At 35.3% G+C, this 10,735-nt stretch overlaps 2 protein-coding genes across 2 annotated transcripts; one reads left to right on the top strand and one right to left on the bottom strand.

Moving 5' to 3' along the window:
- Positions 1-3,480: 3,480 nt before the first annotated feature.
- LOC110657933 (uncharacterized) lies at positions 3,481-5,130 on the bottom strand. Its single transcript, XM_058145199.1, has 3 exons — positions 4,903-5,130; positions 4,738-4,823; positions 3,481-4,647 (listed from the first exon to the last, which is right to left on the bottom strand). Exons 1-3 carry the CDS (start codon positions 4,984-4,986, stop codon positions 3,738-3,740), a joined length of 1,080 nt encoding a protein of 359 aa, XP_058001182.1. The 5' UTR covers positions 4,987-5,130; the 3' UTR covers positions 3,481-3,737.
- Positions 5,131-8,093: 2,963 nt separating this feature from the next.
- On the top strand, positions 8,094-9,364 carry LOC110657961 (uncharacterized). The gene is made up of 3 exons (XM_021815405.2): positions 8,094-8,166; positions 8,541-8,848; positions 9,053-9,364. The coding sequence occupies exons 1-3, from the start codon at positions 8,094-8,096 to the stop codon at positions 9,362-9,364; spliced, it is 693 nt and encodes a 230-aa protein (XP_021671097.2).
- Positions 9,365-10,735: the final 1,371 nt, after the last annotated feature.

The raw sequence follows: 10,735 nt of genomic DNA, 5'->3' as shown, positions 1-10,735 counted from the left end.
TAAGTAATATTTTAAAAAATTATTTAATTATTTCAAATTTTACATTATTAAAATGTGATCAATTATTTGTGATATATTTTTATTTATTGTTTTAGGATTGTTTATAATTATTTTATCTAAAATAAAATAAGCATCTACTATTTCTTATAAAAAACATAGTAAAATATTATTTTAAATTAATAAATATAGTATTTTTATTGTGAAAAGTAAATAATTCTATTCATTTTATTAGCTTAATTTATTTTTATTATAATAATTTATAAAAAAATTATATATACACTTTAAAAATATAAAGAAATCTTTTTTAAAAAAAATTAATATGATAAAATATTAGATTTAATTAATAACAAAAACTAAATGTAACTACCATTATTATTAATTTAAATTATTATTTGATTATATAATTTGTTAAAATATTATAAATTTATATTTTATTAACTTTTTTTTATTAATTTAATAGATTTTTTTAAAATAATTGATGCAATTTTATATTAATTTTATAAGACTCTGTATATCATAGAAGTTACCATTCTTTTACACAACGCGTAGTTCACCAGTTTCATCACAACAAGATTAACTGACTGACATGTTTCAGCAGCATGTCCTGCGACCTGCGCCATTCTTTCACAGCCGTCCGATCTCCGATACCTTTAAAAAGTGGAATCTTTTCTTATTTTAATTTTTGAAATTGTTGATAAATATGTAAAATATCACTCATCATTCTGCTTGCTTTGTCTTTGTCTTTGTCTCTGTCTCTTCAAAATCATCATCTTCTTCTCTTTGGAGTTCTTCGAGATTCGAAGCATTTGGGTTTAAATGGTGACATTTCCTTGCTTGATTGATCTGCTTTTCTGTACAATTAATCTGGTATTCACTACCTTATTGTTTCTGGCGTTTTCTGTGCGTCTAATTTAACCACTACTACCTTTTTTCTTTCCAAAGCTTCATTTTTTTATTGTCACTTTCTCAGGAAATGCGTTTCGTGTCCTCTCAATGACTTCTTTTTTTTCGCTTTTGTTGTCTTCGGGTTTTGGATTTTATTTTTTCTTGATTCATTTCCAAGCTTGATGATTTCTTGCATAACCGTTGACCTATAAGCTTAATGGTCAAAAATCGAAATTGTTTTTCTCCCTTTACCAACCCATAGAAATCTTGGATTTTTATATTACAGTTTGTTAATTCCTAATGTTTAGGGAATTGGGTAGCTGGGATTTTTGCTAAATAGTAAAAACTCCCCAAGCTCTCAATTGCCTGCCATTTCCTCTTTCTTACTCAAATTTGATAGGATTAGCTTTTTGAGTATTGTGGTGTGTGTGATTGCCAATGGATAAGGATGTTAATGATGCTAATGGGTTCACAAATAAGCCTTTGATAACTGTAGACTCTGAAAAAGTTGAAAATCATGCTGATGATAGAGAAGATTACAGTGAGTCCAAGACCTTGTTGCCTCCCAGGAGGGGTGGGATGGCAAGAAATCCACACAGAGTGCGGAGAAAAGTTCAGTGGAATGATAACAATGGGAATGAGCTCACCGAGGTTTTAATATTTGAACCAAGGTAATAATAGTTTTTTGCTTTAGGCAAAGAACTTTTGGTATTTTGCATTTTTGCTTGCTATTTTTATTTTCATCTGATGTTTGGTAAATTTGTTTGAGGTGTTGGTTTTTGGTTTGTATACTTGGTATATTTAATGCATGTTTATGGTTACTACTATCGAATCCAACTGCACAATCATTCCAAGAATGTAATGTGTATGCATGTGTGGAATGCTATAGCAGGATCTGCCTCGGTTTGACTGGTATATTTGGGTTATATCTGGGTGGTTGTATGACTTGTATGACTGTAATTATTGCTATACTGGGTAATTGAATTCCTTGAATATTTGTGCATGCTTATCTGCTAGCCCACATTCAAGAATTTGTGGTGTGTATCTCTACTTTTGGTTAGGTTGAAGTGATTGAAGTGTTCATAGCATGTGTGTATGGTATCTCTGGGTTGGATCATGTTTAATAATTTTGATAATTTTTTTAAAATGCAGGTGATAATTTTGTTTTCATTGAATTCTAGCTTATGTGTGTATGGTATTCTCTGGGTTGGATTAGAAATATTCCTTGCTCATACTAATACTGTATGGGAAAATTAAATGAGTTAACCCATTTACTCCCTGGAAACTGCTATTGCCATTCTGTGTTTATTGTCTCACTAAGGAGGCTGAGATAGGGACTGGAATTGAGAATTAGCAGTTAGAAATTTGGATTCACTGCCTGGTTGAATATGTAGCTTCTGTTAGAGGCAGGGCTCTGTTATCATGATAATTATCAATAGACAGCTTCAAATGTTGGCTTGCCCTCTAGTGTGATATGAATGTGCGTGGAAAGAATTGATGATACATTTTAGTGAAAACATTTAATAGTTAATACACTAATTTTCCAACCATGTTATGGGCTAAAGCTCTGATGAAACACCGAATTGAAATCAATTCCTTGGTTCAGCTTCAGCTGCTTGCTTTAATCATTTGGTCAATCAGAGGATCTTCAATTCTGCTACATTGCATTAAGAAATAACTGAAAATAGGCAACAATTCATGTTTAGGTAAATAATCATTTTCTTATGCATTTAACAACTGTTCACAGATCTAATGCTAGTGACTTTGTGCCTCACTCCATGTTTTCTGTTTGTGCCTGCAGCGATGATAGTGATTCTGATGATGACGATTCAGATTCTTGCGCCTGTACCATAATGTAGTTATTTCAGTACATTTTGTATAGGTCTGCTAGATAAGTCAATGAAGCATTCTCTGTGATCACAAATTTGATAGTTAGAAGTGACTGGGCCTCTTTTCAACTTCTTGTTGCTAGAACCAAAGGGCTGAAGGATGAAAAGGCAAGTGTCATGCTTTTCAAAATGAAGTTTAATGTCAGTTCATCAAAATGAACTGTTTGCTCATCAAAATGAAGTTTAATGCCAGTTCATAAATTTTGTGGTGAGTTTTATGACATAGCTTTCAGTTGTGTGGATCTCATCCCAGGATTTGAAGCAGATAGCAATAATGACGGTCAAAGTCAATTAAAACTGACCACTTTTGGCGTCGACACACATCAATATGTGAGAAATGAACAACAGTCAAGAGATTGCTTTGGATGATTGTTTGCTTAAGTTGCCGTTAAAACTCTGATCATTTTATGCTGGTAGCGATATGAGCTATTCATCATAGCTATTGTCATATTAAATTCTGTAGTTTGCTGCATTTTTATGGGATCAAGCTTCCCGTAGCGAACCTCATGATCCTGAGCTCTTACAACGAGCATGTATAAGTTGTAAATGTTTAATTCAGTTATAATATAATGGTGATGTGTAATTTTCTCAACCTTTCATAAAACTTTCTCAATTGATCCCTGATTACTAGCCATGGGACAAGAAGGGAGGAAATGGAGGTGAATAAATAAAAAATAATAATAATAATAATAATAAAAGAAGAAGAAAAAGAAGAAAATCAAACCTACTTCCTGAACACAACAGAACTACCCAACAACATTATTCTTCTGAAACCAATCAGAATTAGTGGATCAAAGAATCAGAAGAAAGACAAACAACAACACTGCAAATTGTTTCACACTTGCCCCTACAGAAAATAACAAGAGCAACTTCTGATGCATTTTTTATTCACAGATTCACTCAAACTTCCTGTGACAACAGCTGTTTTCACTTCTTATCTGTTCTATGAATTTAGTCTTAGCCTCAATCCATATCAATGTGTTGTATAAAGGATTTGAACATTTTGATTTGCTGTCCAGCCTCCAAATTGGTGATATCTAAAATGGGCATATCATCAAATGAGCTTTTCTTTGATGGTATAGTCTCCTGTCTACTCTTGGTAATGGATGTGGCTCTGGACTGACAAGAATCAGCAGAAAATAACCAGTTTGAGAGACTGCTATCAACCGCAGTTTCTTGCATCAGAGGTGTGGGTTTCTGTGCTTGTTGCTCTAATGCTGCTACATTCTCCTTTCTCTGACGCTTCACTGGTGGCATTCCTTTAGCCTTCACTGCTTTCCACTGGCTGAGATTTTCTACTGGGTTCAGCACAGAATGAACATACTGACTCCTAGCTCTAGCATTTCGGTTCATCCCAAGCGATTTCAATCCTCCCTCATTCAAATCGCCAATGGGTTTCAGATTTTCGGAATTTTCCTCAGCAAACTCAGTCAAAGAATCTCTCTTATTTGAACTTACTGATAAAGACATGAATTTCTCAGAAAACTCTTCTTGGCTTATTCTTATATCATCAATATCGCGGCCACTACCATCATCATCATCAAAATCATCATCTTCCTCCTCGTCATCGTCCAAGTCACTTTCCTTATATGCTATTTCATCCTCTTCATCATAGCTGTTAATGCAGTTTCGATATCTATAATTTGATGGATAAGATGCCATTTTTGTTACTATCGAATCGCCATCAGAAAGAGACGGAGATTTTCCTTCTTTTGCAGTTTCTTTGCTAATTTCTACTTTCTTTTCCTCTTCCTCACTTTCCCAGAAATTATTTGTACTTTCTTCTTTTGGAATCGGCTCATAACTCTGCACATTCAAGTTAAAGCTGACTTTCTTTCTAATTTTGTAGTTCAATGGCTCCTTCTGCTTTTTGCTGGCAGCAATAAACACGGAAGCAAGAAACTCAACACAAAATGCACATGCATAAAGGAAAGAATTTGAGACAATAAAATCAGCAACTGACCTGAGCTCAGAGTCTGAGTTTATGGGCTCCCCTGTTATATCAAGAACCGTAGAAGTTGAATCCAGAGGTTCATAGCTACCAAATCCCTGCAAGATTCAAGAAAACAGAACACAAAATTGAAATCGTGTTCAAAGAGAAAATTAACCAAGTGGTGACCAAGCTTACATGGTCTCCAGGTTGAACTCTATTGGCAGGTTTTCTGCGTTTTCTCTTGGAAGAAAAGCCAAAACAGCCAAGAAAGCACCCCATCTTAGAATTCTCTAAGTTGGACTGAGGAATGTGTGGCTAGAGGGTCATCTCGTTCATGGTGAGATAAGCTAAAATAGACTCGGAGAGATCATTTCATGTGAAGGATGAAATTTGAAAGTAATTTTGGCTCCAACGGTTTTTGAAAATAGGAACGTTGGACTTTAATAATGAAAAAAATGGAATTGAATAAAAGAGATGCACAGATTTCAGCTTTGTCTTCACTATCTACAGTCCTGTTTCACAATGAGTTTTAGAGTAAAACTGCTTTTTTTTGAATAAAAGTATCATTTTAGATGTTGTTGAGAAAAACAATTTGAAAAATGCTGTTTTGTTATTTTAGTATTCTTATGACTAAAAATGATCAAATTTAATTTTTAATTATTTTTTAACACTCTCTGATTAGTACATTTAAAAAAGTAATTTTCTTAACAGCAGTTTCAACAGTAATGCCAAACAGACCCTACATATATTTGCTAAATTGCAGTTCCTTTTCTGTCACCTTTTTTTTCATTTTTTCTTTTGGTTTACACTACAGAGCCTGGGAAAATTATTAGAATGTAATAAAATAAAAATTTCACATAATATTATAATATTAATGTTAATATTTACGGATGTAGCTTGTAATAAATAATTACTTAATTATTTATGTAAAGAAAAACACATTTAATAGGATTAATAATAATATAAATTTTAGTAAGTGCTTGGAGCCTTTCTTTATTTCACCGAAACCACCTATGGCATAGCATATTGAAAAAGCTTAGGCCAGTGGATTTCTTCCTTCAGTTCTCACAAATGGTACCTCTCCATGGCGCTTGATCACCATTAAGACACTCCCCATAGCATTCTCTACCTCTAGATGTCATTTTTCTGGTTAGTCTCCAAAGATTGGACAATGACTCGTCGATGTCTTTCTGCTGAAACCAATAGCAAGGAATAGCCTCACATAGTTTTCTTTCTCTTTAGATACATTTATGAGAACTTGTTTCTCAAATTGTCTTGCAGTTGCTTGTTTGATTTTTGAGAACTTGGTTTTCACATTGCTTTTCATGTTTTGTCAACCATATGATTTGTTTGATTTTGATTGTAATTTTATTTGTTAATTTTGAAAATAAGCTCAAATATGCACCTACACTTTGGGAAGTTTAAGACAACGTTTGGCTTTAGTTTATGCAAAATAGCTTATAAGCACTCGCTAGTTTGAGCTCAAGTAGCTACATATTTATTTAAAATATTTATAAATGATTAATAAATAATTAATATATTTGGTAAAAAATAACTTATAAGTATATTTATTATTAAAATAACTAAAAAAAAATATTAGATGAGATATGTATTAAAATTTTAAAAATTAAATAAAAGCAATATAATAAAATACTTTGTCAAACTAATTTATAAACACCAAAATGAAAAATTGATCACTCTCAACTTATTATTATTTTTATTTAACTTATAAGTTTAAAAATTACTCTAAACAAAGAAGTAATCTCATTTTTAGAGTTTATAAGTTGACTTGTAAATCAAGACAAACACTCTTTAAATAAATAAGTCTATTTTGAACTTTTTAGCTAAATAAATTCTTAACCTTTTTCAATTAACTTCAAACAAAGAAGGTTAAGCATAGGGCTAATGGGGAGGATGTGAGGGGTTCTAGGCTTTCTTTCCGCGATGCAATAGTAGCTGGGTCAAGGGAGAATATGGATTTGGACCTAGTGGCTGATGCTGAAGAAATTGAGTTGAGGGAATCGGATGTGATTGTGAAGAGGGAGGGGAGGGTGCCGAAGGTGAATATTTCCCAGAATCTCGAGAGTTTGCTCCCTAAGCAATGGGATAAAGCAGTAGTAGTTAGAGTTTTAGGTACAAGGGTAGGTTACAAGGCTTTATGTAATTGCATTCAGGCCCTGTGGAATCCTAATGGGATGAAGGTGCTGGAGCTTGGGAATGAATTTTTCCTTGTTAGATTCAATGATGTTCTGGATTTTCATAAGGCTATTTTAGATGGACCTTGGACGGTGTTTGGGAATTATCTAATGGTGAAACCATGGACTACGGAGTTTGATATTACCCAAACAGAGGTGGGTATGGCAATGGTTTGGATTAGGCTACCAGGTCTCCCTTTGCATATATATCAGAAGTAAGTACTTAGAGCCATTGGAGAGGTAATAGGGAAAGTTGTGAAGATTGACTATAATACCAAAGATTTGCTAAGAGGCCGGTTTGTGAGATTAGCAGTCTCTGTGGATTTGAGGTTACCCCTTCTTTCGAAGTTCATGCTTAATGGGAAAGAACAATTGATTGAATATGAGAGTTTGCCAGATATTTGTTATGAATGTGGGAGGTATGGGCATCGAACGGCTATTTGTCCTCACAAGCAATCGTGCAGGGACAATGATCAAATAGATGGAGAGCATAGGGAAGAGGGGCAAAGAGAAAAGGGGTGTTCTGAATATGGGCTGTGGATGGTGGTTTCACATAGAGGCAATAGGGGGTTTCATAAAGAGGGGGGAGCTGTAGGGAAGTCAGGTTCGCGCTTTGATATCTCGGCTGAAGTTCAAGAAAGTGAAGGTAGGGGGGGTGAGAAGAATGATTCAGGTAGGTTGCATGTTTTAAGGCCTGTACAAAAAAGGGATGGGAATGATGTTCGAAAAACTAAGGATTGGCAAAATCAGAAGAAAGGGAAAGGGAAGCAAAAATAGGGCCTGGATGGTATGAACAAGGAGAATGTTGAGCCAGTTCCTAGTAAACCTCAATTTGGTGATTTCTTGGAAGTAAGGAAGACGATGGATAACTCCATGCATTTTGAGCTCGTAGTCACATAGTTAAAAGTGGGTTCACATACAGTGGTCAAAGTGCATGAGATTTATGGGGATTTGTGCACATCTAAAGTGGTAGGGTCAGGTTCTATAACTTTTGATGAGAGGGAGGAAGGAATTTGTGCAGAAGTAGAGGTCCCTTTTGGGATGACAAAAAGTGGTTTCAATCCTAACAATAGAGGTTTTGCCAGTAGAAGGGGAAGAGGTCGTATGAGGTCTAAGTCTCCTCGGTAAATCACTACAGGCCTATCTCATGGCATGCTTCAGGATTGGTATGGGGTTTAGGCTGCAGTTGATATGGAAAATGAGGCTCGACGTTATGATAATGATAGTGAGGAAATCTCAGAGACCGAGTCTGAGAGAAGGGAATGTATGGATCCTTATTTAGACAAATAATGGTTTTTTGGGTTTTCGCTTTATTTAGTTTTGTTTTTATGTCTTGCATTTTTTGGAATTACTAAGGAATTAGAGGAAAAGGGGTTAGTATTACTGTCAAGATGTTAGTTCAATAACAAAACCCTCAGTAAATGGTGATTGTTGAACCTCGGATAAGTAGGGAAAAAACAGATGTCGTTATTAAGAATCTTGGTTTTAGGAACTCTCATAGGGTTGAAGCCCAATGATTCTCAGGTGGCATTTAGGTGTTAGGGCAGAATGGTTAGAGCGTTGAGGTGTTAGAGAATCACAAACAATATATTCATTTTAGTGTTTTTGAGATGAATAGGAAAATTATGGTGATTACAGCTGTGTATGCTCATCCAGTTGCTTCAAAAAGGGCTTGTTTATGGCAGGAGTTGGAAAGATTAAGAGCTTACACGTTAGAGCCTTGGTTCATTGCTAGTGATTTTAATGCTATCTTGCGAATGTCGGAAAGGAAGGGATGTGCTAGAAATAGAGCTGGGGTGTATAGAGTCTTTCAGGATTGGTTTGAGAATTTTGGTCTTCTAAATTTAGGCTTTAAGGGGATTAGATTTACTTGGAAGAGGGGTAATCTTCAAGAACGATTAGATAGGGCACTGTGTAATGTTGTTTGGAGGCAAGAGTTTCCTGAAGTAATGGTTAAACATTTAGCTAGATACCAATCGGATCATTGTCCTTTATTAGTGCAGTTAAATAGTGGGGCAGTAGGTGAGAGACAGTTCAAACCATTTCATTTTCAAGTGGGCTGGATCTCTCATGAAGGTTTTGTTAAATTTGTGAGAGATAATTCAAACTCTTTTATGCATATTGTTGAGTCCTATGCCAATAAGATTTAGGTTTGGAATAAAACTATCTTTGGTAACATCTTTGTTCGTAAAAGGAAGTTGCTTAATAGATTGGAAGGGATACAAAGAGCTATGGAAAGGAGATGTACAGCTAGCCTCTTGGAGATTGAACAAAAAGTGAAGAAGGAGCTTGAAATGGTTTTATGGCAGGAGGAGGTTTTATGGTTTCAAAAATCTCATAAGGAGTGGATTCAAGGGGGGGATAGAAACACTGCATACTTTCATATGAAAACAGTGTGCCGAAGAAGAAGGAATAGAGTAGAAATGCTTAAGAATGGGGATGGAGTGTGGGTGGAGGATTAAGGTGAACTCTGTAATATGGCTAAGAGTTTTTATATTGATTTTTATCATGAGGATTGTTATGTAGCGCCTGTTTTCCCTATTAGAGACATGTTTCCGAAATGTCCAATTGAGATGTTAGACTCTTTAAGTAGACAGGTGGAGAATTTAGAAGTGAACCAGGCTTTGTTCGAGATGAAGCCATGGAAAGCCCCGGGGATTGATGGCTTACATGCAGGGTTCTACCAAAGTCAATGGGCGATTGTGGGAGGTTCCATATGTGATGAAGTGAAGCGTGTTTTTGCTAGGGGAAGGTTTGATGCTCGTATGAATGCTACCTTAATTTCACTTATTCCTAAGGTGGAGGCGCCTACTATGATCAGTCATTTTCGTCCGATTAGCTTATGTACTACTATTTATAAAATCATTACTAAGATTTTAGCTAATCGGTTAAGGAAAGTTCTTCCTTTGGTTATTGGTCTGGAACAATCTAGCTTTATTCTAGGACGGCATATTACGGATAATGTTATAATAGCTCAAGAGATAATTCATTCTTTGAAGGGGAAGAAAGGAAGAGTTGGATATCTGGCTATTAAAGTTGATCTTGAGAATGCCTATGATAGAGTCAGGTGGGAGTTTCTCTATGATACTTTGGTGGAAGTGGGCTTTCCGGAGAGGTTCATTAATGTTGTTATGCAGTTCAATGTATTTATTGTGGAATGGTAGTAAAACGGACACTTTCTCTCCTTCTTGAGGAGTGAGGCAAGGCGATCCTTTATCGCCATATCTCTTCGTCTTGTGTATAGAGAGGTTGGCACATAGTATTCATAAGGTTGTGTAACAAAGTGTTTGGAAGCCAATTCGGCTTAATAGAAAGGGTCCAGATTTGACTCATCTTTTTTTCGCTGATGATCTAATTTTATTAGGGGAGGCTATGGTGGAGCAAGGTGAGGTGATCACAGGGATTTTAGATGACTTTTGCCCTTGTTCAGGGTAAAGGCTTAATAAGGAGAAAACTAGAATCTTTTATTCTAAAAATGTGAGCGTGAATGTAAAGAGAGTCATTAGGAGAATGCTTGGTTTTGTAACACCCCTATTTGTATAGCCTGGTATATTTCACTGTTCCGGTGACCGGTGTCGGTCCAGACAATTAAGGGAATTAGAACCACACTTAAGACAACTAAAAAAGCTATAAATACAAATAATTAGTAATTGCCAATTAGTTAAGTATGAATAAGAAAAACAGAACATAAGAAGTTAAACGAGCCGAGAGTCACAGCGATTGGTGACCTTCTCGGGAAGGACTGCGAAGTCTTTTTAAACTCAAATTTCGAACCGTAAAATGTGACGCTGCGGTCCTTAGGACCATTATGAATACAGTGGAAAAGAGAAAAT

Source organism: Hevea brasiliensis, chromosome 4, assembly GCF_030052815.1.
Source record: "Hevea brasiliensis isolate MT/VB/25A 57/8 chromosome 4, ASM3005281v1, whole genome shotgun sequence".
NCBI classification, from domain to species: domain Eukaryota; kingdom Viridiplantae; phylum Streptophyta; class Magnoliopsida; order Malpighiales; family Euphorbiaceae; genus Hevea; species Hevea brasiliensis.
This window is presented reverse-complemented; position numbering and strand designations above follow the sequence as displayed.

Bases quoted from the DNA above. Each gene is read 5' to 3' on its own strand.
- LOC110657933 (XM_058145199.1), bottom strand. From the start codon at position 4,986: ATGGGGTGCTTTCTTGGCTGTTTTGGCTTTTCTTCCAAGAGAAAACGC. The intron at 4,824-4,902 runs GTAAGCTTGGTC...TGAATCTTGCAG, and splicing joins GAGTTCAACCTGGAGACCAT to GGATTTGGTAGCTATGAACC. The intron at 4,648-4,737 runs GTCAGTTGCTGA...TATTGCTGCCAG, and splicing joins AACTCAGACTCTGAGCTCAG to CAAAAAGCAGAAGGAGCCAT.
- LOC110657961 (XM_021815405.2), top strand. From the start codon at position 8,094: ATGGAAAATGAGGCTCGACGTTATGATAATGATAGTGAGGAAATCTCA. The intron at 8,167-8,540 runs GTATGGATCCTT...TGGTGATTACAG, and splicing joins CGAGTCTGAGAGAAGGGAAT to CTGTGTATGCTCATCCAGTT. The intron at 8,849-9,052 runs GTAATGGTTAAA...AATAAGATTTAG, and splicing joins GGAGGCAAGAGTTTCCTGAA to GTTTGGAATAAAACTATCTT.